The sequence below is a fragment of the Juglans regia genome, chromosome 10 (assembly GCF_001411555.2).
Source record: "Juglans regia cultivar Chandler chromosome 10, Walnut 2.0, whole genome shotgun sequence".
NCBI lineage: Eukaryota > Viridiplantae > Streptophyta > Magnoliopsida > Fagales > Juglandaceae > Juglans > Juglans regia.
The window spans coordinates 1,918,444-1,946,339 of record NC_049910.1 but is presented as its reverse complement, the minus strand read 5'-3'; the positions used below and the strand labels follow the sequence as shown (position 1 = coordinate 1,946,339).

Sequence of the window (27,896 nt, the reverse complement as noted above, 5' to 3'; positions counted from 1 at the left end):
CTTTTGATATCCCAACTTGTATGTTGTGTGATGCCACCGATAACCAACGAATGACAAGTATTTTTCCTTGTATATCCTATTCGAATGAGTAGTGTTTATTTTCCCCACAGCAGATGCATATCCCAATTCCCTTGTGCCTTCCTTCTCCAACTTTTGAGTGGTCTTGACAAGACAAGGGCAGGTAGCTGCATGCTCCTTGTATCATGCAAAGTTCAACCCCAACTTTTATTATGAAAATCCTCATCTCGAGTAGACAACAGCTTGATGGGGGTTTCTGTATCTGTCTTTCTCTCTACTCATCATTTTTCTCCGCTTATTTACACTCTTTGGCTGGCCATCCCATCAACAACTCTTCCATTTCCATAACTTTTTTGTTTCCTTCTGGAAGCATGGTACCATTGGACCATAATTGTGCAGGATTTCTGTACCTATTTTACATAGAATCTTGCTTTGTTGTCCTACCTATTTTAGTCCTACATCAGAATTTTAGAATTTCTTGGCTTGTTCTTCTTGTTGCAGAAGTTGAATATCAAATACGTTCCCAATCTAAGGAATTGGTCCCCCCAACCCAACATACCTTAACTTGTCTGTTTAGATAATTGTTCGATATAAGCACGCCAACCGTTTGGTCCCACAAACCCTTCACACACTTTACAAGTTGAGTGGATTGTGAATCGCCTTTGATTCATTACAGCAGCTAGATCATCTCTTCAAAAGTTCACAAATTTGAGAATTAACCAATGAGAAATTTTATTTGCAGTCTTCAAGTGAGAACTGCATGTGCAAGCACATTGTTAAATGAGAGAAAATATCATTTTAAGAAAGATAATTTTGTAATTTTAAAAAATTTTAAAGTTAAAATAGCCTAGACTTGCATTACAATTCCTAAATGGAGACTGTATCTAGCATTGCTCCCAACCAATTTGATGTGGCCAGCTGGCCTTGGCTGGCCTTTAATTTGACTCAATCTGCCCAAGTCCGATTCCTTGTGAGTGGATGCCTCTGTGCTAGGGTTTGGCATTTGAGCCGAGTATTATATCATATGCTGATTCATGAGCGTCCATTGTGTGAGCCATAAATTGGAGACAAGTATACCCCTTTTGTCTAATAGAATAGAGGGTGGTAATTCCAATTCATTTCAAAGTACTTAAACAGCACGAATGTGGAGCCCCTTTGAAAGTAGTTTGACCAATAATAATTGGTTGGTTGAGCGTCTGCTGCATTTCTCTATGGAGATTGAGGAAGACACTATCATTTCCCATAAGCCTGAGTTTTGTCAATAAATTGGTGGAGTTGGTAACAAACATGATATCTACATATTCCACCGACGACATCCACTCTCCAAAATTACAAGGAAAAAAAAAAAAGAAGCCATAAAAGTGAACAATAAAGAAAGCAAAAGAACCATCAAAATCCCCACTTCTTTCTTATCTTATCTTTTGTTTTTAATTTTGGCACAGCTTTCTCTTTTTCCGTCTTTTCCTTTGCCCCCTTTCCAGTCCCATTTGACTGTTTCTGATATAGATCCAGTGTAGAGACACATTCACAAATTGCTGAACTTGAGATCTAACCACATTTGAAATTAAATCAGGCATAATTAGAAAGGTTAATTTCAACAAGGCCACATGGGAAGAGCAAAGTATGACCCCACAGCATTGCCAGTACAGCCAATTTTTGAAACAAAGGTCTCATATCACAGGAATGAAAGATTCTCTCACACAGCTTTATGGATCCCACCACCACCGACCAACCCAAAAGATCAACCATCGAAAAAGATTATGTTCATATTCTTCTAAAAGAGTATTTGCAAATAGTAAGGAGCTTAAAAGAAACCAATGCCTCAAAAGGCAATAAAGCAAGAGCACTTGTTCCCTTGACACAAATCATAATGCTGGTACTAAGCTAGAGAATGAGAGCCATATCAAGCGTTTACAGTTTTAAGAATACAATATAAATAATTAAATATACATTTTCCTATCAGCTTCAACTTTTGGGATGGGCTCGTTTGGATACTAAGAGTATCTTAGAACAATAGTTAATAGTTTGTGAATAGTAGTGAAGTAGTCTGAGAATATTTGAGAACAGTTGTGTTCCCAAATAGAGATTAATGGTTTAACATAGTATGAGAGCAGAGATCCTAAGTTTGAAAGAACTTTAAATATATTTGTTGGGTCCAAACAATGTAAAAGTCCTCTAAAACTATTTTGGCTTTGAGTTAGTGTTACAACATGTTTTGTGATCTTTTCTACAGCAAGGTTGAGATGGAAAAAAAAACTATTTACGGGATAAATTTGATAAGAAGTTTTGAAAGAAACAGGTTCAGATGAAGTGCTTTTGTAAGCCATTCCAATCCATGATTATATGCTTAAATTTCTATACGCATGCTCCTCGGATGATACAACCCCTGAACTAGAAAATGCATCAGTTTTCTCCCATCAAGATGTTTCCCTGAGTTTGGCCTTGAGATCATTAAAATTTGAAAAGTCGCCAATGCACATACATCGATGATTCTCTGAAAAAGACACGAGACATCATCTGTTCATCCCTACAATGAGATCAGGACCTCAACCCAACTATGGGTCATCAGAGCAGATCCTATATTATCATTTTCCTAGTATAAGAAAAATCCCTCGAACGAGAGAGGAAAATTTCAGGTTTCAAAACAAGAGATGCCGTACAATCAGAATATGCCACAGCCATTAATCATAATCGATGAATTAGCATCTAAAATTTTTTTGGGTAAGAATAGCTTAAGCATAATAAACTTCAATCAGTAGAAGATATATATTAATATAGGTAAAGTAAACAACTGCGCAAATACCTTTCATGTCCCTTGTTTTTTATTCATCCATGGAAATTCCGTACTAAGAGAAGGTGGCATGCCCGTCTGTGCATCTGAGGAACTTGAAAATTTGCCTTTCTTTGACCACTGCCAGATCTTGGAAACGGAAAAGCTCTCACCTTTAGTCACAGTACCAATCTTCTTCCCTTCCATGTCGCCATTAACTGAGAAATTCCCATTATGTTCCATCCCCCGTGAGAGTTTGATATCATGGTGTTGTCGATCATGGCACAAGGCAACCTGGAGGTCTGAATTGCCCAGAACATACTGATATGATCCCATTGAATAACATCTTCTTGCATCTAAGTTACTGCTACTTGTCTCTCCCCCTCCAGTCTCCTCTGCCCCAACATTTAGCTGCCTGAATTTACCAAGTCTCACAGGGAAAACCCCCTTTTCAACAACAATTTCGTCCATTTCCGCTGTCTTTTGACTAGAAGTGACCCGATTTTCACCATTACCGGCACAACTATCTTCTTCTATCAAATCATCTAAATCGAAAATAGGGTTTTCAATGGAAAACCCGGGGGTGAAGAGGGTCCCTCTACAAAGAGGACATGTTGAATTTGATAGGAGCCAAGTGTCTATACAATTGATATGGAAAGCATGGCTACACATAGGAAGCAATCTGAGCTTGTCCTTTTCAGAAAATTCACAGAGACAAACGGCACAATCAAATTGCTCTTTCAGACCCACAATCTCTTTATAGTGGAAAACAGGAAGAGCGTCTATAAAAGCTTGATCCAAACCAGAGTCATGGAGATGGAAGAGTTGTTGTAGCTGTCTCTGAAGAGCATCAGAGCTTGAGATTTCTGGGTATCTATTAGATTGAGTAGATGCTGAGGAAGATGGGTGCTTTACAAGAAATCTAACAAGCAGGTGGAGTAGACCAGAGATGAAAAATAGCACGGCCAGAACCACTATTATGAAAAGAACAGCCGGACTTATTCTAGTACCAGAGGATGGAGTTGATTCTTTATGAAATGTACTAGCATACGGAGATGTGGATGATGGAGAAAGAGGAGGGGGGTAGCTCAAATAACCATCTTTTTGCTGGATTTGATGCTGAACCCAAGACATCTTCAAATGGGCAGGCTCCAAAAACCACCTGTGCTCTTTGTATCCTGGCATCTCACAGATCGTATGGGCGCACTCATAAACATGCAGTAGCAACACCCAATTCTTTGTATTCAAACACACACCAAAGTCATTTCGATACTACCAAAGCTAAAAGCAAACGTAGCTTGCTTTTGGTTGATTCAAAACCCCCTAAACAATTACGGCTTTTGCGCTCAGGTTCGAGAATAGTAGAAGGTGGTAGCCATTGGTTGTAACTTGTAAGGTACTTTCCGAAGCATTTGTTTATTGCATCCACGATTTCAAATGAAAGGGAAGTCACGGATGGATCAATAATAAGATGGAAACTGGCATAGAATATATGATAAAAACTAGAGCTTACCTAACTGGATTCTGGGAAGTCCACCATTTATGTATTTTCAAAAGCTCTCAAGAAATATGATGTTCTTCTAGCAAAATACCCTAAAAAATAGGCTTTATGGCCAGTTAAATAGAGCAAGGAAAGGAAAGTGAGTTCGGTGAGAGGAACAGCTCCCCTCCCCACAAAAAAGGGAAAAAAAAAAACTCTCTTTAAGGTTCTGGAACAATAGAACCAAAGACAGCTACAATGGGGGCAGCAATGGTAGTTTCCGATGTGAGTTGCAAAGAATGACAAAAAGAGACATTAAACTCAGCTGCTCCACATGCCATGAAGAGCGCGTGAGAGTTCTGTGGTCAACCTGCCATAAGCGACAAAGCTCCACTCTCGAGTTAGGGGTTCAAGGTGGGCGGGCCTGGGCTTTTAATTTATTTTTTTTTTGAAGCGAAGTTCGAAACTACTGTGGGCTCTGCGTAAGAAAAGTTTTTGTTGGGTTTGTGTCTGATTTGATGACTCGCGATAAGAATTCGTTACAAATTTTGAGTGAATTTTCAACGAGGTTTGTGTTATAGAGTGCAGACTTGTTGTCTGGCACTGTTTTTAATTCGGAAAGTGTTAGGGCATGTTTGAGAGGTAATATGAAAATTTTGTATTTTATTTTAAAGTTTAAAATATTATATTTTAATATTATTATTATTTTAAAATTTGAAAAAAGTGTATTGAGATTTGAAAAAGTTGAATTGTTTATTATATTTTGTATGGAGATTTGAAAAATGTATAATGATGAGATGAGATGAGATGAAAATTTTGTGTTTTATTTTGATTACCAAACCTACCCTTAGACTGAGAGTTTGCTCGACTCGGTACTAAGAGGACACCACACGGCACATAGAGAGTTTACTCGTGTTCGACACTCCACTAAAGTGAATATCATAAAAAATTTAAAATTAAAATTTCTGTCATGTAACATTATAAATATGCTTATTATGAACGGTATGATCATTCTAAATAGTAATATTTCTCTCAAAGTGTTTTGTGATTCATTAGCATAATAAAACTATCTGCAATTTTGTAAATATAGACAGGTATCAAACTACATAAATTTATATCACGTGATTGATTGTTTGTTTATTCATTGTTTTTGCTTTCTTCTCATTGTTTTTCACAACAGTTGTCCAGTGGATTAGGTGTAGAGTAGATGGCCGAGCTCCAGAAACTATGATAAAACCATTGAAAATCAAGAACACAAACCCCACGTGACTACGAGAAGTTTGAAGTAACAAAACGTTAATTGTAGAGACTAGTGAGTTTTCTATTTTAAGTCAGATATACTTTGTGAGCTCCACTTTGCATTCTGGGACTCTTCTTTTGTTAAAATAAAGGGAAAAAAAAAAAATACTTTCTTCATCGTTGGCTTGTTTTGTCTTATATAGTTATTTTCTTTCCTTTATCTTGGCTCAAGAGGTAAACATCTGGGTGTTGGTGGTATGTTTCCTTCAGGTTTAAAGTTCGAGTCATCTTAGGTGTAAACAATTTATAAGAAACTTTCGCTTGAATTACTGCACTTGGAAAAAACTTCTGCACCTCCAAATTAGTCGCGACTTTGTTCTTGGATATCCAATGCCAAATAAAAAAAAAAAAAAAAAATCCTCTTCAATTATCCTGTTTGAATAGAGTCAAACTCAATGTGGACCCAAACTCATCTATTTACTCATTGTTGGATTGCATAGGATCACTATCCTTTTGTCATATTCTTGAGTGCCTTAGTTTAAGCAATTGCTTGTGTTTGTGAGTCATTTGGCCGTGCCGTTAAACAAAGAAAATGTGGATGCATGATTCTTTGCGTCAAGTCTAAGGGCACTTCAGGCGGAGGTGTTTGGATGACAATTACATCTTAGATGGATGTTTAAGGAAGATGATTAAGAAGGAAAAGGCAGGCCCTTTGTTAGGTATATGAGAACTGGTTCCACAGTTCACTCTCCACAAACGCAGGCGTGTCTCATCTTAATCATTCCACTTTGTCAACATAATTCCCAATTGATTATGGTTTGCCACGGGTACCTGCATTTACCTTCTATCTAGCTCAGCTCTGGTCCCCTTAGGCTTTGGGGGAAAAAAAAAAAGTTTTGTAAAATTTTTCCCAGCATATTATTAGTGATGGCCCCCTACAAAAAAATCCAATCAACCCAATCTCCAATCCTCACTGATCATGTATTGATTATAAGAGCCAATGTCGTGAGGGTTAATGGGAAGATCAATATCTTGCTAATAACCAATGTCTTGCAGTTTGAAACTTGATCGTTATGATAGTTTTGCAAGTCTAAAAGAGTTGCTTAGAAACATGATCGATCCGATCAAGTAAGCGTTGTTTTAAAAATAAGTTCAGTATTTCCTGTGATAATTTTGACTATTTTGGAAGCTGAATCAGTATTGTAATGTACCCGAGGAACTTGAAGTTGTTTTGAGGGTGGAATGCCAAAGTTCAGCCCCTGATTGGAGGTGGATGTAGAGCAGACTTCAGCCTCACCGGATTCAGCACTGGCTCGGTGAGGGAAACCACTCTGCACTCTGCAGACATCCTGGCTATCCGAAGGTGGACAGTTTTCCTTGCATTTCCTATGAGTTTCCACAATTACCTTACAATCCAGAAAAAGAATAAAGAAAAAAGAAAAAAAAGAAGAAGTCATGTGGTATTATTTATCGCGATCGATATCATTGTTGTGGTTGAACATAGCTGCCATGTGGGTCATTATCTGCATTAGTTTCACCAAGTAATATCTACCTCTTCTTCTCTTGGTCTATCCACTTTACCAAGTAATATCTGCATCTCTGGGGTCGTTATCACGGTAGGTTGGCTGGTGAACACCGAAAGAGAATGGTGATTTTATTACAAGTTTGATCTCTAGTTTTCATCATTACAAGATATAATGATTATTGTGAGTAATAAGCACAGTTAATTGTGTTCATTATACATCAGCACCCTTGATGGTCCCCTGGAGTTTTAAGCATGAATCATCATCATCATCAACATCCTAGTTGGAGTCTATGAACAGTATAAGGAGAGTCTTTAATGCAATGCCTTCTCTGATGTGATTGTAGAGGTCAGGTTGGCATGATTTTTTTTGTCAAGTCCATAAAAATTTTCCCCTTTTTTCCCCCAATTGTTTTTAGAGAAAAGACAATGTTTTTTTTCTTTTTTGAGAGGACCAAATTCTCAGTCTAAAGTGAGATTTCATTCATCACCACCTTCCTATATTTAATGTGGGGTATTGTGTCACTCCACTCAACCAATCAGCCAAGTCTGCTCCATTGTTGCAGCAGCATTCCAGTAAGCAGCTGGAGAAGCATGACACCAAGTCCGTAAATGTCTCCTTTGAAGGGTCTGGACTCTGGATGCATTGGTCGCAGTAACATCGACAAGAGATGAGCCGTATTGGCTAACCATGGCCATGCATAAGACCAATACTGAGTTATGCAAGGCTCCCTCCATTTCTTATTCAGCAAGATGTTGGAGGATGGATTTCAAGCTAAGGTACCGTGAGAAACCCAATCTACTACTTTAGTTCCTGATGCATGGAGGCCAATGCCTCAGCAGTAATAGCTAGCTGCAACCACCAAGTCTGCTTGCATGACTAGAGATATTTTGTAGTTTGTAATATGACACTTTTTTAGAGTAACTTCTTATATCAACTAGTCAAGTAGAATGTGTTTGATGCATTTTTCCAAATGTCGAAAGCCAACAGTATGATTGCATAACTATGATAGTTCTTTGACGATAATTGCGATGCTTGGAACGCTCGTTCATGACATGAACAGTAAAATAAATACAGAAATATATATAAAGAAAAAGATAAAATGATTTACGCAATTCGGTATTAAGAGCATTGGCATTGGATTAGCTAAATGCCTTTTTATCTTTAAATTTAGCAAATATCATCTATATTTGCTCCACATTGAATTAGTTAAATTGTTTTCATCCAAACTATAAACTACAGTAAATCCATTCTTATTTTCAAATATGAAAAGAACTATAGCAAGTTTAAAAGTATTTTTTTAGATTATCATATTATAGATATGAGATTTTTATTCATATGAGATTTTACCATTTATATACATATGAGATTATTATATTATAGATTGTTAGATTGTGAAAATAAAAATGAATATGATTTGTTTGAGGTTATTGAAGATTATGAAAATAAAATAAAAATTAATTAAAAAATATAAATAATAAAAATAATAATATTTTATTATTATAGAGAGTGTGATGATTAATCCAATGTAGATTTCAAGTTTTGGATGATTAGCTAAAAGTGAAAAAGCTACGCTACATATTAGTCAAAATTTAAAGAATAAGATGGCCAATTCAATGCTAATGCTCTAAGGCCTGCATCTTCATTTGTAACTCCCCCTTCTCGTAGGTTAGGAATGTCACGTGTTTTTTCATAAAATAAATCCGGTAAAAGATATCATATTTAATAAATGAACTTAGGATTTATTTTGTTGAAAAATGACTAATAAAATGTCTTCCAAAAATATTAAATGAATAATTTGAATAAAATTTATGTCATAAACGTAATTTTATTCTAGAAGGTTTGAAACTAAATCAACTCATCTTTCTACTCATGGCCTGTCTGCTTGTGTTCATCATCTTCACCTGTATGGTTAAAAACATGAAATAAAACTAAAATGAGTCAAAAACTCAACAAGAAATCTATCACAACGTAAACATAATAAACACAAGGGTTTCATAAAAGTTTTCATCCTGAGAGTTTAAATTCATGACTGTTCATACTGATGCTTATGCTATGCATGACTGATTTATCTGAATTAACTGACTGATCTAACTTATCTTACTGATCTGACTTAACTGATTGATCTGACTGGCCAACACACTTAACCTTGTGTGCGAGGTTGTACACCGACCCCACGTCCCGCGACCGCGAGGGGAGCCGCTGATAGTATTCTGGCATATTATGGTGGACCACGCTTGAGTCCGTGGCTTGCACATCTATCCTGAAACTGAACTGCATTGATACCATGCATCTGAGTGGCCATATGATTAACTGACATGATCTTATCTTGCACTTGAATTTAAGATAGCTTACGTGTCTTATACACATGAGATGCATGATATAATACATACATAATTATAATTTATGAAGTTGAACATGATGTGGAATGACATGATCGTATGCTATGATGGATGGCATGTTTACATATGACATGAGTGGTGCATAAGATAATGGTTGTCAATGAACTGGCTTGAATAATATGTATATATAAACTGAACTGTGATGATTCTAATTTTTTATCAAAATTACTTACCTCGCTGCGCTTTTTTTTTAATATTACTCCTTAGCTCGTCACCTATACACAGTATTAACTATCACTAAATTTGTCTTGGAACAACATGTACTAATATCCTACTTAATTAAATTTACAATTTAAAAGGTAGTCAAATAAATCTTTTGTTAAACACTATAATCAATAAATCCTGATATTTTTAAATACTAATAACATATTATAATTTAGTAGAATACTTGAGCCATTTTAAAATAAATCATAAAACTTCAATTCTTAAAATAAGTTTCCTTTCTTAACATAATAATTTTATTAAAATTCTACTAAATAGACAAATGAATATTAACAAAATATTAGGCTCAATAATATACTTTAAAATATATTTCAAAGTCGTTAAACACTTCCTTATAAAAATAGCATTTGACTAATATATTTATTTAATTAAAAACTAACCTTTAAAATATTAAGCCAAAAAAATTACTAAAACTGTTGTTGAAATAAAATAAGATCAAGCCCAATTTAAAATACAAGTCTATTTAAAGATCATTAGAATCTGTAAGAGTTACAACTTGGCCCATAAAAAACATAAGTCCACTTGAAATAAGCATTGCATACTTAGGGCCTACTGGCCCATTGTGAATCAAGGTTTCCTTAAAAACTAAGCCAAAACACATAGACAGATCAAGAAGAAAAGTCGTGCAATAGCAAAAACAGAGGGCTCATCGAGGGCAGCGGCGTGATTCGACTATTCTGGGCGGCCAGAAGTGGTCGACGGCGTGACTGAGTCTTCTGGCAGAGTGGTGCGACGCCGAGTGAGGGAGAGAGAGTTTAGAGAGAGAAATTGTTAGACCGAAAACAAGAGAGACGTCGAGAGAGAGAAAACGAGATCCTGTTATGCCAAAACAAGAGGGAGAGAGAGAAGGGTGGTGATCACGGTGGGAGAGCACGAGAGGGAGGAAGGGGCTGAGGCGACACTTTTTGTGGTGGTACTGGTTGCTGGGAGGGAGGCTACGGTGGCTGTTGGAGAACAAGGCTCATGGTTTGCAGCTTGAAGGGAAGTGTTTTCTCTGTTTCTTTTCTATGTAACTCTGGTTTGAGGTGTGGAGAAAATTTGATTTCCATTGGAGGTTTTGGCCGTGGGGGATCGTGGGTTTGTTGATGGGAATATTGTGAGGAGGAAGAGAGGATTTATAAGGGCTTTGACGTGAGAGTTGGTCTTCCATTAGAATACTAACAACTAACACTGAGAGACGTACGGGTTTGAAGGTTTATTGTGTTTATTTCAGAGGCTAAAAATCAAGAGATGAGGTTCGGTGAAGATAGGAAAAACTAAGATTTGAATTCAAACCAAAACTCTAGAGAGACGTAAAATATGATAAAATCTAGTAATAATTATTAGAATTAATAATAACACAAAACTCTAGTAAATTCAATAAAAATTATAATAGTAATTATTAAAATTAATAAATGTAAAATTTGATAAAATAATAATAATAATAATAATAATAATAATAAAATATTTATAATTATATGAAAAAATACATAAAATTTATCTTATGGCCTAAATTTAAGATCTGATTGTTACATCATTTGAAGAGGTGATATCACTATGCACAGATCTTTGACGCAAGTGCTCATCCTCTATTTGCTCTCAAATACTATTGAGGGAAAAAGCATCTTGGTCTGGTTGGTCGAGTGAAGTCACCCCAATGCATCTCTCAAGTTATTGCTTTTTACCTCTCATATTCTTTTTATCGTTTGGTTGTTATATTAATTGGAATCAACTTAATTCAATCTAATTTTAAATTGAGTTTAATATCTAAATAATTAACTCACAAATTATTAAATTTATCTCAACTAAAAACCTTTTTACATGTGTGACTCACAATCTTTTTCAATTCAACACTTATTTACACGCGAAACCCACGATCTTTTTCAACTTCCCATAAATATAACTAAACTCATCTTAACATCTAAACATATTTAAACTTATCTTATATGGACTCTATAAAACTCACTACATTATCTCAACTCACTACTATTTATAAAGAATTCAACTTAACTCGACATCAAAACGCAGCCTAATCTTTTGTGCTATTGGGCTTCTAATTCAACATGGGCTGGGCTATTAATTAGCCTTTAATATATCTTGGAGTTTTATACCAACAAATATTAATATAATTTTTTTAATGTCAAACTATGAATTTCAATTTAGAGTGTATTTTTAAAATAAGAAGCCCAAGAGTCTTTTGAAACATTGATGTACAATCGTATTCCTTCATGGAGTATTGTGTTTAGAGTTGTGCTATACATAAGTTTCATATTCTGCACGCTACTTAAAAAATATATGATTTTATTCTTTTATTATCATATTTCATATTTCATATTTCATGAAACATAAGGGTAAAATAATAAATTCACATATTTTTAAGTGATGTGCATGAGTATGAGGCTTATGTATAGAATTTTTCTTATATTTATTATTCGGTTTGAACTAGGGGTGGTACCCGCTCTTTATAGAGCAGGGTAGCTCCCAACCTGCCCCCCGCCCTTGCATGGGGGGGGGGGCGATTTTTGAATCCGTCCCCTGCCCCCAGGGTGCGGGGGCGGGGGACCCCGTCCCGAATAACGAGGTGTGGGTGGAAGGGTCCTCCGTCCGCCCCCCGCACCTTACTGGGCCAAAGGCTATTGTGCCAAAGGCCCAGAAGCGGTTTATAGGCCATTTTGGACCCATAAATATAAAAGTTTTTCTTTTCAAAAAACAAAAAGAGATTAAAAAAGAAAAAAAATTAAATGAATAAAAATAATATATACATACACAATTTTAAATAATTAAGACTCTAATGAAGTACTACTAAAGACTACAAATCTACTACCTAATAAACTAATAATTAATAATAATAATTAAGCTATTATAAAAATAAAATGAAAAGTCTAAACAATTACAAAATTACAAAGAAAAAAGTGTCCAAGGGACATTGTATCAACATTACAAAATTACAAATCAAACACATAATACGTACATCTAATTCAAATTTCAATATTCTAAGAAATTAATAATCTAAAAAAAGAGGCGAGTTGTTTGGGTCTTTGACTGTGACATTTGCAGCAGCCAGATGGGTAGTCTTTTAAGACTTGAGCACATATTCAAAACTCATAAATTGAGTTAGGGCTTTCAATTGAAACCCCTGAATTGAAAATTATGGATTTTCAATTGAAACCCCTAACACAATTTAGGGGTTTCAATAGAACCCCTAAATCAATTTAGGGGTTCAATCTGAAACCCTAAAATTTAAGAGGTTTCAATTGAAACTCCTAAATTGAAAATTAAGAGTTTTCGGATTGAATCCCTAAATCAATTTAGGGGTTCAATCCGAAACCCTAAGATTGAGTTAGGGGGATCAATTTAGAGGTTCAATTCGAAACTCTAAAATTCAAGGCCCCTAACTTGAGTTAGGGGGTTTAATTGAAACCCCTAAATTTCAAAAATGAGTTTCAGATTGGAACCCTAAATTGATTTAGGGTTCCAAATCCGAACACCCAGAGGAAAGAAATAGTGAAATACAAACTACAAAAAAAAAAAAAAAAAACAAAAACACACAACGAATCAAACACATGCACAAATTTCTCCACAGCACACAAATTCACAATTATTTCCATCCTCCGTTTCTGATTCAACCCATCATTCCTTCAATCTCCAATCTCCAATCCAAAACTAAAAAATAAAATTTAGGGTTTCAGATTTCTTATCTTTGAGTGGCGGCGAGTCAACGACAGTGAAGCTGTGGAGTGACTGGAGTCCCGGTGGTGTGGTGCTGCTCGTGCAGTCATGTGAGACGGCGAGAGAGACTGAGAGAGCGCGAGAGAGATGAGAGATCAAGACAGTGAGTCTGAGAGTGAGAGAGAAGAGAGTTCGAGAAGGAGGGAGAAGGAAGCGGCGCAGGGGGGGACCTTAACGGCTTAACTAAAAGTGAAACGACACCGTTTCACTTTTAGTTAAGGTTTAAAGTCTAAACGTGAAACGGCACCGTTTTGTCATGGACAAAACGGTACTGTTTCACTTACTTATGAGGCTTATTTATATATATATATTTTAATTATATATAATTATATATATATTAAGCGGGGCGGGGGAAAAGCGGACTGGGGCTTCGCCCCTTCCGTCCCCACCTCTGCAAGAGCCTTGGGGTGCGGGCGGGGCCTCCCGCACCCCGCTTGAGAGGGACGAAACCCCCACCTCGCATGGCCAGGGCGAACGGGGAGGGTGAGCAGGGTGTGGGGCCCTGCTGCCCACCCCTAATTTGAACAGATCTGCAGGTTTCACTGTTCCACGATGCAAAGTCGTCTTCATACATTCTACGACGTCGTCACGATTCCTTCCGTTCCACGAAACTAACCCAAGCTATATTATATATTATTATCCTTGCATGGCTTCCCCCGACATCGTTTTGAGTCTTGGGTCTTGACCACAATCTGTGTTCTGTCTACTGCCTAAGAAATCGTCTTTTAATATGTCTTGGCGGCAATGGACTAACTGAAAAATCAGAAAAGAAAGCGTCGTCGTCGGCAATACAACTTACCAATGGGAGTGCACGGTCTTTGGGAACTACTGGCCCCCGTCGGCCGCCGCGTGTCCGTTGAAACCCTCGCCGGAAAAAAGCTCGCCATCGGTACTACCACTCTAGCCCTAATCCTATTCCTAACTCTCAAACCTCACGAGCCTTCGATTTTCATTAGTAGAATTATGAATTGTATTCCAGATGCGAGCATATGGATGGTACAGTTCATGAAGGCGATGCGGGACGAGAAGGGCGAGATGATACGGAACGCTCATTTGCTGGGATTCTTTCGACGAATTTGCAAGCTCTTGTTCCTGAGGACCAAACCTGTCTTCGTCTTCGACGGGGCGACCCCAGCTCTCAAGCGCCGTACCGTGATCGCGCGCCGCAGACAGCGCGACAACGCGCAGGCCAAGGTCCGAAAGACCGCCGAGAAGTTGCTTCTCAATCAGGTTCGTCTTGTTTTTCATTATTTTAATTTTGAATTTCGTCTATTTGCTTATGGTAATGATGAAATGCAATAACTGTGCAGTAAGTTTTTGTATGTAGCTCTGTGTTTGTAATTGGATTTCCTGCCGCATTTGAGTATTATTGGTAATTCATCATGTTAGATTTTGGATGTAGAAGGTGACTTTGCATTTCGCGTTGGACATTATGTGGCTGTGTTTCGCTGCAACTCTATTATTTTATACCATTTGAAACACCTGAAGAATGTACTCGTCAGTTTGGTGAGCGAACTGGGGAAACACCTTTGGACTTATAGATTCTAATTTTGATCTCGGTCTGGTTTTTTGGAAGTGAAGAGATCTCGAATGAGTGTGAATTTCTTTTCTAGAAGCCGAGTTGGTGAAATGGAGGATAACTCTAGTTAGTTTCATAATGAGGTACAATTGACTGGTGTGTTTGATATGATATGTTGGCTATCTGCTTCTTGCTAACAGCTTAAGGCAATGAAACTGAAAGAACTGGCAAAGGAAATTGAGAACCAGAAGAAAAGGCAGAAGAAGCAGAAGAATGACGCTAAGGGTGAGAAGATTTTGTCAGAAGCAACCAACATGGTTGGTAATCAGTTAGAAAGGGATATGGTTTCCAAAAGTTTCAGTCAGGAGAAGCTAGATGAGATGTAAGCTGCATGCCCATTTGTAGTTTTCAGGCTGTCTTCCGACTTTGTGGTTTATAGATTTCATTGACTGTTGAATGATTTGGTTTTTAGGTTGGCAGCATCTATTGCAGCAGAGGATGATGGGAGGTTTCCTAACAATGCATCAACATCTGCTGCTGCTGCTGCTATTATTCCTGCTGAGGAGGATGGTAGTGAAGTGGAAGAGAGGATACTAGTAAGTTTATTCTACGTACTCTATGGATTATTACCTTTTTTTTTTAACAAAATCATAGACATTGCGTCTCATGCTGAACCAGTTTGCTATGTAAGTTCTGCATTGGGAATTAATTAGTAATAGTTGGTTTATACTATTTCAGGCTGGCTTACGGAACACCTGCATTTAGAAAATACTTTCTTTCTTTGGCTTGGGTGGTGTTAAGTCTCATACTTAATTAATGCTCATGTTCACTTCGTGATCTGTTTGCTAAATATTTGAGTGTTATTGCATGATATTTGTTTCGCAGCCTCCAGAGCATGGTGAAATTGATCCAGCTGTATTAGCTTCTTTGCCTCAGTCGATGCAACATGATCTTCTCGTTCAGGTTAGTGTCCTAATATAAATAGATAAAGGTTTCTTGTCAAGTCAAATATTTTACCTTTTCCTTCATTTTGGTTTTGTTTTCCAAGCATTTTACTGTATATTGTATACATTTCATTATTGTACAGAATATTGAAAAAATTGTTTTGCATTAACCCAAGCAGTGTCAATGTTTTAATGATAACCTTTTTGTTTTACTTATCAAGGGAAAAAAACATAGTTGTTTGACTCTATTCTGTTGGGTTTGATGTAACAGCTCAAGGGAAAGATGATTATGCCAGGTGAAATGGATATGTTTGATTGCAGTTCAAATGGTGGGGATGCGATATTGAGGAGTGGGCCAAGTGGCAATCAGGAAAAGCTAGATGAAATGTAAGCTGGGTTCACAGTTGTAGATTACAAGGGTATATTTACCATATGGTTTTAAGAAAAAAGTTCTATTATTGATTCTGATGAGTAAGTTTAGGTTGGCAGCGTCTATTTTGGCAGAGGAAATTGAGAGGTCACCTAACTGTGCGTCAAAATCAGCTGATCCTTTTCCTTTTGGGGAGAATGGTGAAGGATACGAAGATGAAGACGAAGACGAAGACGAAGAGATGATGTTGGTAAGTTTTTGTTTTGTATTTTTTTTATAAGTAAAATGAAATTTTATTGAACGAATGTAATAGGCTTCATGTACACAGGAAGTATACAAAAGAAACACCTAATTACATTCTATAAATCAAAAGAAAAAGAAAACAAAAAATCATGAGCAGAAGCTCCATCAAGACCTATAGCAGAAAACCATTGTAATAAAGTAAATACAAATAATTTCCAGATTTCCTCCAAGGTGCTCTCCTTATCGTTGAAGCATCACTCGTTCATTTCCCACCAAATACACCACATGAGGCACAAAGGAACCATCTTCCACGCTGCAACCACTTGTTTAGAACTACGAAGCCCCATCCAACATGCAAGCAAATCCACTTGTTAGGGACCTTGGTCAAGTTCCTAAACACTATGATCTCCACGTCTAGGATCTCCTTGAGATGACCGAAAGCCCGTTCTTCTCTTGCTTGATTCTCGAACAATGATGGTCAAGATGACCACTTTGGTAAGGTGAGGTTAGGTGTCTAGGCTTGAATTGGTGTATGGGATGATGGAAAGGTTTGATGAAGTGTATGGCTACAATGGTGGAAAAGGGGCGCACGACACTAGAGTGGAGCTAGGGTTGGCGCCACTTGAAACTTGGGTTTAGGGTTTGGAAAGGGGTGATGGATGGCTAGGGTTTGCAATTAGGGTTTGGGATGTTGGACGGCTAGGGTTGGCGAGTTTGGCTAGTGAGAGTTTTTAGGAAAATTTCCTAAAAACTTGGAAGTCAAAGGTGATGGTATGGCCGGTTATGGGGATTTGATTGGGTCAACTAGGGTTCCTAAATTATAGGAACACTAGTATGGCAAGTGGAGTGGGCGGCTAGGGCAAATCCAAATAAGACAAGTGGTAGCCGAATAGGACTTTGCACCAAGGGGGGAAAGTGTGTTTCGGCTAGGGTAAAATGGATGAAGCAAACAATTATGGAAAGTTGACTAACACTAGTGTTGGTCGACTTTTAGGGTTTAATGGATTAGGAAGAGAAAAAATGTGATGAACACCAAGAACACAATGAAGAACACTCAAGAACAAAAACAACAATACTTATGAACTTGAATGAACAAAGATAACAATTCAACAATTGATTCACGAATGGCACAAGTGTTGAATAAACCTCATATATTGATAAAAAGATAATAACAATGATAACACAACTTGGATTTACGAATTGCACCAAGTTGCAAGAACAAGATAATGAATCACACTTATTCAAAGAATTGCAAGGTGTGATCCTCTCTTTGGGATTCATGAATTTCACCCAAAAAGTCCAAGTGCAATGGCACCGGTTTGTGATCTCTCAAACAATAGTCCTCCCTCTAGGAAATTTTCCAGAAGATCCTAAGGCAAGTGAATGAAGTCATATTTATAAGCAATACAATTTGGAAACCCCCAATAGATCCCTTGAAAATAAATAAATAAATAAAATAAATAAACATGATAGTGGCATGGACCAAGCTTGGCCGTGGCATGCATGGGCCCATGGTGGGCTACGTTGGTGCATGGTGGTCTTCGGGGCCGGTCCATGGCTAAGTGGTGCGGCATGGCTTGTTGATGGTGAGCCATGTGTGCATTGCATGGCCCAGGCTGGTGGCCTAGGCGCTGGCTGCGTGGCCCAAGCTGGAGGCTTGGGCGTTGAGGTTGCAAGGCATGGGCTAGAGCCATGCGCTGGATGGCATGCCTGGTGGGCATGCCACTGGCCTGGCCTGCAAGGTACGGGCTGGAGCCGTGCGCTGGATGACATGTCATAAGGCAAGCCACTAACCTCGTTGGCGTGCGGCAGGGGGCTGTGCGTGGGCGCACACGCTCTGGCTGTGTAGCGCATGGCCTTGCGGCACATGGGCGCACGCAGGGCCACGCGACCCATAAGCATGCGCATGAGCGTGCGGTGCAGTGTTGCGCACATTGCTGGGCAGCGCATGGGCGTGTGGCGCATGACTGCGTGCATGGGCAGGCGCTCACTAACCTCGCTGGCCCGCATGCTGGGCGTCCCGTGTGTGCCATTGCGCCGGCCAAGGCATGCATGCATGCTGGGCGCCCCTTGCGTGTCACCCCACGAGCCAAGGGATGCTTGTGGGCTAGTCAAGGTGCATGTCCCCACCATGACTAGGGCATGTGCGGCATCTCTAAAGGCCACTCGACATGGGGGTCTAACACCACTATTATCCTTGGCATCACCCAAACCAGTCCAACTCTACTAAAAACTCCAACCCATAATGCCTTAGCCACCTCACAATGCAAAAGTAAATGATCCACCGATTCCCCATGCTTCTTACACATAAAACACCATTCCATAATAACAAAACCCCTCTTTCTCAAATTATCAATCGTCATTTCCAAGTGAAGCTGTTTAAATGCACATGAGACCTCCAAATGCACTTCCAAGGAAAGAAATCACACTGCTGAACAGTCAATACCTTATAATAAGACCGAACCGAGAATTTTTTGCTGCCCGTATGCTTCCATATCATTTTATCCCTCTCATCACCCCCAACCCGCAGGGAATAAAGGAAGCTGAAAAAATCAGACACCTCATCAAGTTCCCAATCCTGAACAGCTCTCGTAAAACCAACATCCCACTTCAAAATTCCATTTGAAATTACTGACAGATCAGCAACAGATGCAAGCCGATTAGATGCTATATGAAATAAAGTAGGGAACACACTACAAAGAGCCCTATCACCACAGCAAGTATCAAGCCAAAATTGGACCCTTGTACCCTCACCAAGTATCAAGCCAGAGTATTTGCTTGGAGTTATTACCTTTTATTATTACAGTTGATGACATACTATTGTGTTTTATCAGCTTATAATTCTAGCTAGGTGTTTCTCTTGTATACAACTTGTGTACTTATAAAATAAAATTCTCAACTAACAAAAAAATGATGCTGATGGGATTGCTAGGTCAAATTGGTATAACCAGTTCAGTAGATTCCCTAATTCCTTGAAATATAAAAGCTGGGGAGTTTGAAAACGGTTTTCTGTAAAAAAATTACCTCACGAATCAAATCCCAGCAGGATTTTAACCACTCAAAATCTTGGATTTCAAAATCCATTTATTGAAAAGGAATTCCTAATCATTCTAACAAATAGGTTACAATGAACTTCAAATCCCTTTATGTCTAAAATTCATCCAAACAAAAAATTTGAAAATCATGAGATTTGGAGTCAACATTTTAAATCTCGACTTAAAATCCAAATGCAAATTCAAATTCGTATATTTAAACTCAACCTATAGGAATAAGGACTCATCACACTATTTCAATATCTATTACACAAACATGGCCCAGGTGTGAATGTGGTTAGTTTGGATTATGCTGATAGTTTTATCAACACCCATATTTGGGAAACAAAGACACACTTTGGGTTTGTGGTTTAGACCATAGTATCATGCTGTCTTGTGAGACTTATTGACCTCTGTTAAAAATATGTTGTTTATTTCATTTAATTAAATTTGCAGCCTGAAATGAATGGGGAATTTGATCCTACTGTATTGGCCGCTTTGCCTCCATCAATGCAACTTGATCTTCTTGTTCAAGTAAGTGCCCCTACAGATTGTTTATGGGTTTTTCTCAGCTTCAGCATTTTGGCTTTCCCTTCTTGACATTCCTTTTATTATGATGTTTATTTTGGATGTTCTCTGTAGATGAGAGAAAGATTGATGGCTGAAAACAGACAGAAGTATCAGAAAGTCAAGAAGGTTGGTAATGGGATGCATGCATGTGCGTTTCTGATTCATTTTAATATGCAATAATCCTGTGTACCTGGGCTATGTATTTTTTTTTTTCTTATGAATAAAACTTGATTACCTTTAAAAAAAATTAATATGCAATAATGTCAGGTTGCAAACATGACATACGTACACTAAGATGTTCTCTGCTGTTAAAAACAGTAAAAACGTTATTCAATGAGATATGCTCATTCTTGTGGTGAAAGTTGTTGATTGTGCTAGGCATTCTACTTTTAGGATTGAAAAATAACATATTTATCAATTTTGGAAGATGGATAGTTCAGAAAATATCTCATGAATACTTGTATCTAGTTATCCATATAATTATTGGTTTTGCCATTTTCATAATTCTTTAGTTAGATTAGAGATACTATGGTGATATAATCAGCCTTTCCAAGAGTCTGGAATCAAAGCGAGTGGGTTACCAGTTTACATGTAAGGTTCTAAAGTTTCTGAGCAAAGATTGCTATCACATGCAACTATATGCCATAGGAATTCTATATATACTGTTTACCAAGATGAGGATGAATTATTTAGCAGTCTCCCTCTATAATCATAAGATTGATCTATACATCATAGCGATGATATGATTCCTTCCAATTATGTCTTTCTTTGATAGTATGGATGCATCTTATTATTGATTCTTTTCATGCTCTTTTAGGATCCCACAAAGTTCTCGGAGCTGCAAATACAAGCTTATCTAAAAACTGTTGCTTTCCGTCGGGAGATAGATGAAGTGCAGAAATCTGCTGCTGGGAGCGGAGTAGGAGGTGTACAGACTTCTCGGATAGCCTCTGAAGCCAACAGAGAATTTATTTTCTCATCATCATTTACTGGTGATAAACAGTGAGTCAATGTCAATATTTTGTATGTTAATTATGCATAAAAAATAGTCCATGTTTTCTGTTTTTTTTTGGGGGGATGAGAAATATTAAATCTTTGATAGATATAATGATGTTTGTTCTTCCTAACTAAGTGGTTCCTCTTGTATACTTCCCGTGTACTTGGGCTATTTATATTCTTATATTAGTATTAATAAAAAAATTTTACAAAAAAAGATATCATGGTTTTCGTTTGTTTTCAACATTCTTAAATATGTCAGGGCGTTTACATCTGCCAGAGGAGAGACAAATGGAGATAAGCAACTAGAGACACCAAGGGAGCATCCTTCTCAAAATTTCATCAATAGTGTTGCATCTGCCAGTAAGTCCAATGCCATGAGTGGTTCAGTCTTGGATGAATCTAGGAGGGTTTTTGATGACAATATTGAAACATATACGGATGAAAGGGGGCATGTCCGAGTTAGTAGAGTGAGAGCTATGGGGATCCGTATGACTCGTGATATACAAAGAAATCTGGATTTGATGAAAGAGGTTGAGCAGGAGAGCACAAATGCAAGAAAGGTTGCAAATACTCAAACTATGGTTGATGGAGACGCAGTTAGTGCCCCAAGAAGCTTTCCTGGTACCAAGCAGTCTGTAGAAACTTCACATTATGGTAATAGTGAATCTGTTAATTTGAATGGGAGAAATGAGGAATCCAATGTAAAAAGTGACACTTCCATAGAGATATCCTTGATAGATGATGGGGAGAATGGTGATGACGATCTATTTGCTCGTTTAGTAGCAGGAAATCCAGTAAAAAGCTTTTCTTCTGATAATACCCCATCAAGGAAGCAGTCTTCTAACCTTCATTCAAATTGTGATTGGGAGGAAGGAATCATCAAAGATAAAGTTGGTAGTTTCTCTAGTAACAATGGAGGGGAAATTAAGCCTTCACTTGAGAAAGACAAAGTTAGTGATGAGAGTGACGTGGAATGGGAGGAAGGACTTTGCAACTTTCATAAAAGCACCTCCCCAGAACAAGCAGAAGCAGGAAGAACAATTTCTAAAGGTTATTTGGAAGAAGAGGCTGATTTGCAGGAGGCAATAAGGAGAAGTCTTGAGTATGTAGGGGATAAGGAATCTAATCTTGAATTACCACAAGTTCAGAAAAATCTTGAAGAAGTTCATAAAGATATTGCAATCTTTGGTCAAAAAAATAATATCGGTGGGGAACTTCTGGTAGGGGAGCATGGTTCTCAAGAAAGTGAATCATTTTGTGAAATAGCATATGGAGATGTAAAGCCAAATGGTGTGGCTGGATTAACTGTCTCACAAATCATTGAATGTTCTGGGAGACAGTTGAAGTCATCTGTGGCATGTAGCTCTGATAACTCTGGGATGCAGATCAATAAGCCATGTGAAAGACAACCAGGTTCCCATTCTGAACAGGCAATGCAAGATGCCAGTGAAAGGGACAGTTTGTACAGAGAAATTCCAGGTTCAGAATATGTTGCTCCGTTGCAAAAAGAGGTCCATGTGGTCGCAGAACAACCTCTGGGTACTTGTAGTGTTGGTGCTGGATCGCCCAATTTTCCTAGCAGGGGTTCAGAGCATAATTCTCATATATCTGGTGCCAATACCAGTGGCATTCAGATTGGTGATGAGTTAAATGATCCTAAAACTGAAACTGTATGTTATTTTATTGATATGGTTAACCCTGATTTTCATCTAATTAAGTTATCCACAAATGACTTGGAAATGTCATTGATTTTCAGCAGAAGTTGGCTGCAGAAGAAAAAAATGGCAAACATGTTGGGGAAGGGGGGCACAACAAGTATGGTTCTCCATTTGAGGGAAATGAAAATTTGCACGCCAAAGTTACAGAAGGTAATTTGGCAGAGGAAATCCAAATTCTGGGTCAAGAATATTTAAGTCTAGGAGATGAGCAGAGAAAGCTTGAGCGTAATGCAGAATCTGTCAGCAGCGAGATGTTTGCAGAATGCCAGGTGTGGCTTAAATTTTGCAATGTTAGAATAATATATATGGTTAATATTATTTATTTTCTTTTCTGAGCAATGGCCAAGATCAATTGATTGGTATGAACAATGGTAAAGATCGATTCATTGGTATGACTGGCTTGATTTAGTAATGGACCTCAATTTATGCTTCGTTGCACTGTTGCCTTGTGTTTTAGATGCCAGGTTGTGCCATGCTTTGAGAATGACTTTGTTCAAGGGAACTCTAACTCATTTGGGAAACAGCCCTTCGATCCAGTAGACAGGCTTTGGAGTTTGTCACTTGATGCACCTATTAGATTTTTTACTCCTTACTAAACTTATGAAAAAGAAAAATATTTTTTACTTACTGAAACAAATGAGAAATTGATAAGTTAGGGCATTTTCTCGGTCAGTATGACTTTGCTTCAGTAAGTTCAGGTCTTTCTTGGGAAAAGATAAGTCCGTTATAATTTTGATGAATTTGCAGGAACTACTGCAAATGTTTGGATTGCCATATATAGTTGCACCAATGGAAGCAGAAGCTCAATGTGCTTATATGGAACTTGCAAATCTTGTTGATGGTGTTGTGACTGATGACTCTGATGTGTTTTTGTTTGGGGCAAGAAGTGTATACAAGAATATATTTGATGATCGAAAGTATGTTGAGACATACCTCATGAAGGTCCGAATTTTGTGTTGCTGCATTACTATTCTTCTTGTTCTATATATTTGTACCAACTATACTTATTTGTTTGAAAGTTTCATATAATGTGTATCTTTGTGAGGCTTTGTTAGATGAGAGTATTCATCTTAATTCTGGTCCTTTTTTTTTTTCATAAAAACCATTTACCATTTCTTGATATGGATTTTTTTCTTGGTTGAAAAAGAAAACACATATCTGCTTTTGTGGTATCCAAATGTTATTTAATTGTTTGATTTTTTTAAAACTTTTTTGGCTTTGTGATAAGCATATATTAAGAGTGTCCTTTGAATATCTCTTTTTCAACTGGAGTGAACAGAGCCTTCAGTTTTAGCTTGGGGCTCTTTGATTCTTGTTCCACCTTTTCATCCCTATGGTGCATGTTGTTACTCAGGCCCCTTCCTTGTATTTTTTATTTCCCCCTTCGTGTTCTTTTCTTCTTTTGTTTTTTTGGAAAGTAATTAAATTATGCTGATGCAATTTGCTCACACGTTTTATTTTCAGGACATGGAGAAGGAGCTTGGCCTAACTAGAGAAAAATTAATTCGGATGGCATTGCTTCTTGGAAGTGATTATACTGAAGGTGTCAGGTATTAACAGCTGCAGATCTGACTTCCTTTGCTGTTTGTACTTTTGCTAGTGATTTGACCATGAGTATTGCCACATATATTTCTAATTTTACCGTGCTTCATTCAAATTTCGTTTGTCATTTACTATTACGGGAGTCTCATGCTATTGCTAGCTTATATATATATACAACTGAATTTTATTGTGAGGGTGCTGAATTTGGTTGCTAACTTAATACATTGATTATATTTTTATGTAGTGGGATTGGCATTGTCAATGCTATTGAGGTTGTAAATGCATTTCCTGAGAAAGATGGCCTCCATAAATTTCGGGAGTGGATTGAGTCACCAGATCCCACCATCCTTAAAAAGTTTGATGCAGAAACAGGATCAACTGTGAAAAAAAGAGGACCAAAAGTTATTGACAATGGTTTGAAGTGCTCAAATAGAAATTTAGAAGAAGTCTCTGGATCTGACCTAAACATTTTAGAAGGTCAAGAGCAGCAGCAGTCTGTAACTTCCATGCACGACATAAAGCAGATTTTTATGGATAAGCATGTATTGATCATGTTGTCCGCCTTGTTATTTACTTGTCATTGCTCTTTTGTTTTCATTCTTATTCTCTCTTCTCCTTTTAATAGAGAAATGTGAGCAAGAACTGGCATATTCCTCCTGTTTTCCCTAGTGAAGCAGTTGTCTCTGCTTACTTTTCTCCACAAGTGGACAATTCAACTGAGCCTTTCACGTGGGGAAAGCCAGATCATTTTGTTCTTCGCAAGTGAGTTATTCGTTGAAATTTAGCTTCGGGGTCATATGAGTTGTATCTTTTGAGATGATTGATGATCATTTTCATCTTTTGATACATTAAAGAATAAAAAATGAAAAAAGAAAAAGAAAAGAAAAGGAAGAGAATTTTTGGGTTTCTAGCTTGGGTCACTATGTAAATCTATCAGTTCTCATTACTTGAAGATTGTGTCCCCTCCTCTTATAAAAAAAGATTGTCTGTCCTGTCAAAGTTTTCTTATAGTATATTAGCTTGAAGGGGTAGTTGTCTTTTTATTATGTATAGTCATGCTATTAGTCAATACTTAGGCAGGCTTTTACATATTCCTTGTGCAACCTGGATTTATTTTTCTGGTGTTGGACAGGGCTTCTTGTTAGTATATTCAGTTTGCACATTCCACGTTCGGGCTTGATTTCTTTTCAAATAACTTTGTGAAAGCCCATGCCCACTTCTTCCTATTTATGGTTTCTAGATGCACGCCATATCATGGCTAACTCATATGGTAAAACCACAAATGATTAATCCAGTCCAAGGGCAGAATACATGCCTCCACTGCCAACAATGCACCCACATTTCTGACAGTATTCACAATCCTTACACTTTTTGACAAATAAAATTGAAATCTTTCATAATTAATTTTCTGACGAGCTTCTTTTTATTTCACAGATTGTGTTGGGAAAAGTTCGGGTGGGGTAACCAGAAGGCAGATGAGTTGCTAGTACCTGTTCTGAAGGAGTACGACAAACACGAGGTTAGGGACATGCACTCTCTCTCTCCCCCCCCCCCCCCAAAAAAAAAAAAAAAATCCAAGAGAAATTGGCTCTCATCTCTATCATCACCTGCTACTAAATTAAAATCAATTGGTGCACATAATCTGAGCGATATTTAGTTGGCTATCACACATCCTTGTCAGTTATGATGTTATTCATTTATCCCTTATCTCTGAAGATGGTGCTCACAAATATATGTTACTTGTTTGATGAAGACTCAATTGCGATTGGAAGCATTTTACACTTTCAACGAACGATTTGCAAAAATTCGTAGCAAGAGAATTAAGAAAGCTGTTAAAGGAATCACTGGGAGCCAGACCTTGGAGTTGATAGATAATCCCTTGCAAGAGGTTTCTAGGAGTAGAAATAAAAGAAGAGCAAACCCTGTTGAACCTGGGGATAATAAGTCTGAAAAACCTTCAAGCGAAATAGAGGAGAGTGATGTTGGGAACCAGCATTACTATATGGATAAATCATTACCCAAGCATTCAAGGAAAAGGAGGAATTCTGGAGAGCCTATTCCATCCATACCACCTATGGAGACAGAAGGCAGACGAAGTCGCAACAAAGGATCGCATGGGAATGGAAGAGGTGGAGGGAGAGGGAGAGGAAGAGGTGATGGAGTAGGAAGAGGAAGGGGAAAAAGAAGTTCTGGTTTTGAACCGCGTGAAAGCAGTGGTAATGACACAGACGATGATGAGCAAGAAGTTCTTGTGGAGAATTTAGAAGTGCCAGACAAAGTGCGAAGGGTAAGCTACAGTCTTTTTCTGTGCTCTAAAAATAATTTGCAAAAGTATCACCTTCATGGAATTATGTCCACCGAGCCTTTTTCTAATCATGTGATTTACCATTCAGTTCTGATTGATACCTGAGATATGGATGTTATCAGAGAGAATAAATTCTTGTAGTCTTTTCATTCTTACCTTACCCAACTTTAAACAATTCATCTTTGCACTCATTTTCCTGCTTATATCTTTCAGTCGATGAGAATTCGGAAGCCTGTGAATTACACTGTGAATGACTCTATGGTGGATGATGGGGAGAAGTCATCAGACCAGAGTGATGAAAAATGCTCTGCTGGCGAGGCAGTAGGACGAGATTTATCTTCAGCCCAAGGTGTATGTGAAGATGCTGCTGCTGGTCATAACGAAAACAAACAGCATAATAATGCAGGAGATTCTGCTCATGAGGAGCACTTGCATATAGACGACTATCATGAAATGGGTGGTGGGTTTTGCACTGACAAATGTGAAATTGATCAGCCAGATGTGAGCCAATGTGGCGATCCTTCTTTTGAGGCCGAGTTTTGTAAAGACTACCTCAATGCGGGAGGTGGGTTTTGCTTGGATGAAGGTGAGACAAAGAATGACCAAGATGGAACTCATTGCCCAGCTACAGCTAATGCCTCAGGAAGCGCTGAACCAGACCCATCCCATAGCATTGATTTCACAAATGAAGCTGATCTTGATTTTGGTTCAGTTCAATCTAACTTGGGCCCCAAAGGTGCCTTAGATGGACTTCATGCCACAGGGAAGACAGATGCATATGATACCGAATCGAATCTGGACCTTCAAAATGCTTCAAGTAATGAGGGTAATTCGAAGGGGGATGTGTCTCCGCCTCGGAATACTACTGGAAAGACCTCTGTTGGAGGTCTAAGCGCTATGCCTTTTCTGAAAAGAAAGCGAAGAAAGAGCTAAAACCCCCCCGACAGTCTGGTTTTCAAATAATTTATTATTTTCTCGTATTTCGTGTATACCTGATTCCCCCATCTACTTTCATCACCTTTAAAGCTGCTGCGGCAAACTTCCTCTAATCCAGTTAAATGGGAAACAAAATCAATGAACTTACAACTGTATTAAGAAGTGTGGCCGTCGAGGAGCAAATAATTAAAATTTGATCAAATCTTTTCAAATATCAAATATGAAGGTCAGGCATTCAAGTCACAGAACCTTAAAAGAGCAACAACCATCATCGATGATGAGATATGTGCATGGTGCATGACTGCATGCCTTGATTTCACCTGGAACCAATCAAAACTGGTGTTCTGTGAATGGTG

General features: G+C 37.9%; 2 protein-coding genes across 10 annotated transcripts; one reads left to right on the top strand and one right to left on the bottom strand.

Annotated features, from left to right (window-relative positions):
• Positions 1-871: 871 nt before the first annotated feature.
• Positions 872-4,533, bottom strand: LOC108997140 (RING-H2 finger protein ATL46-like). 6 transcript variants are annotated; one of them, XM_018973293.2, is made up of 2 exons: positions 2,822-4,533; positions 872-1,227 (listed from the first exon to the last, which is right to left on the bottom strand). In XM_018973293.2, exon 1 carries the CDS (start codon positions 3,971-3,973, stop codon positions 2,825-2,827), a length of 1,149 nt encoding a protein of 382 aa, XP_018828838.1. In that variant the 5' UTR covers positions 3,974-4,533; the 3' UTR covers positions 872-1,227; positions 2,822-2,824. The 6 variants fall into 6 exon arrangements, with proteins under 6 accessions (XP_018828838.1, XP_018828837.1, XP_018828834.1 ...); XM_018973292.2 differs by lacking the exon at positions 872-1,227 and adding an exon at positions 1,250-1,266; XM_018973289.2 differs by lacking the exon at positions 872-1,227 and adding an exon at positions 1,273-1,566.
• A 9,508-nt stretch (positions 4,534-14,041) lies between these two features.
• LOC108997079 (DNA repair protein UVH3) lies at positions 14,042-27,763 on the top strand. 4 transcript variants are annotated; one of them, XM_018973189.2, is made up of 19 exons: positions 14,042-14,251; positions 14,342-14,592; positions 15,082-15,263; positions 15,354-15,477; positions 15,767-15,844; positions 16,097-16,212; positions 16,307-16,445; positions 19,927-20,004; positions 20,113-20,166; positions 20,858-21,042; positions 21,299-22,709; positions 22,796-23,026; positions 23,505-23,699; positions 24,222-24,307; positions 24,544-24,841; positions 24,925-25,061; positions 25,734-25,818; positions 26,053-26,586; positions 26,818-27,763. In XM_018973189.2, exons 1-19 carry the CDS (start codon positions 14,164-14,166, stop codon positions 27,535-27,537), a joined length of 4,992 nt encoding a protein of 1,663 aa, XP_018828734.1. In that variant the 5' UTR covers positions 14,042-14,163; the 3' UTR covers positions 27,538-27,763. The 4 variants fall into 4 exon arrangements, with proteins under 4 accessions (XP_018828734.1, XP_018828733.1, XP_018828732.1 ...); XM_018973188.2 differs by having other exon boundaries at positions 14,042-14,592; positions 22,799-23,026; XM_018973187.2 differs by having other exon boundaries at positions 14,042-14,592.
• The last annotated feature ends 133 nt before the right edge of the window (positions 27,764-27,896 follow it).

Excerpts from the sequence above, each read along its gene's own strand:
- LOC108997079 (XM_018973187.2), top strand. The coding sequence starts at position 14,164 with ATGGGAGTGCACGGTCTTTGGGAACTACTGGCCCCCGTCGGCCGCCGC. Across the intron at positions 16,213-16,306 it reads CAGGAAAAGCTAGATGAAAT|GTTGGCAGCGTCTATTTTGG; the intron begins GTAAGCTGGGTT and ends GAGTAAGTTTAG. Across the intron at positions 20,005-20,112 it reads AACTTGATCTTCTTGTTCAA|ATGAGAGAAAGATTGATGGC; the intron begins GTAAGTGCCCCT and ends TGTTCTCTGTAG.
- LOC108997140 (XM_018973293.2), bottom strand. The coding sequence starts at position 3,973 with ATGCCAGGATACAAAGAGCACAGGTGGTTTTTGGAGCCTGCCCATTTG.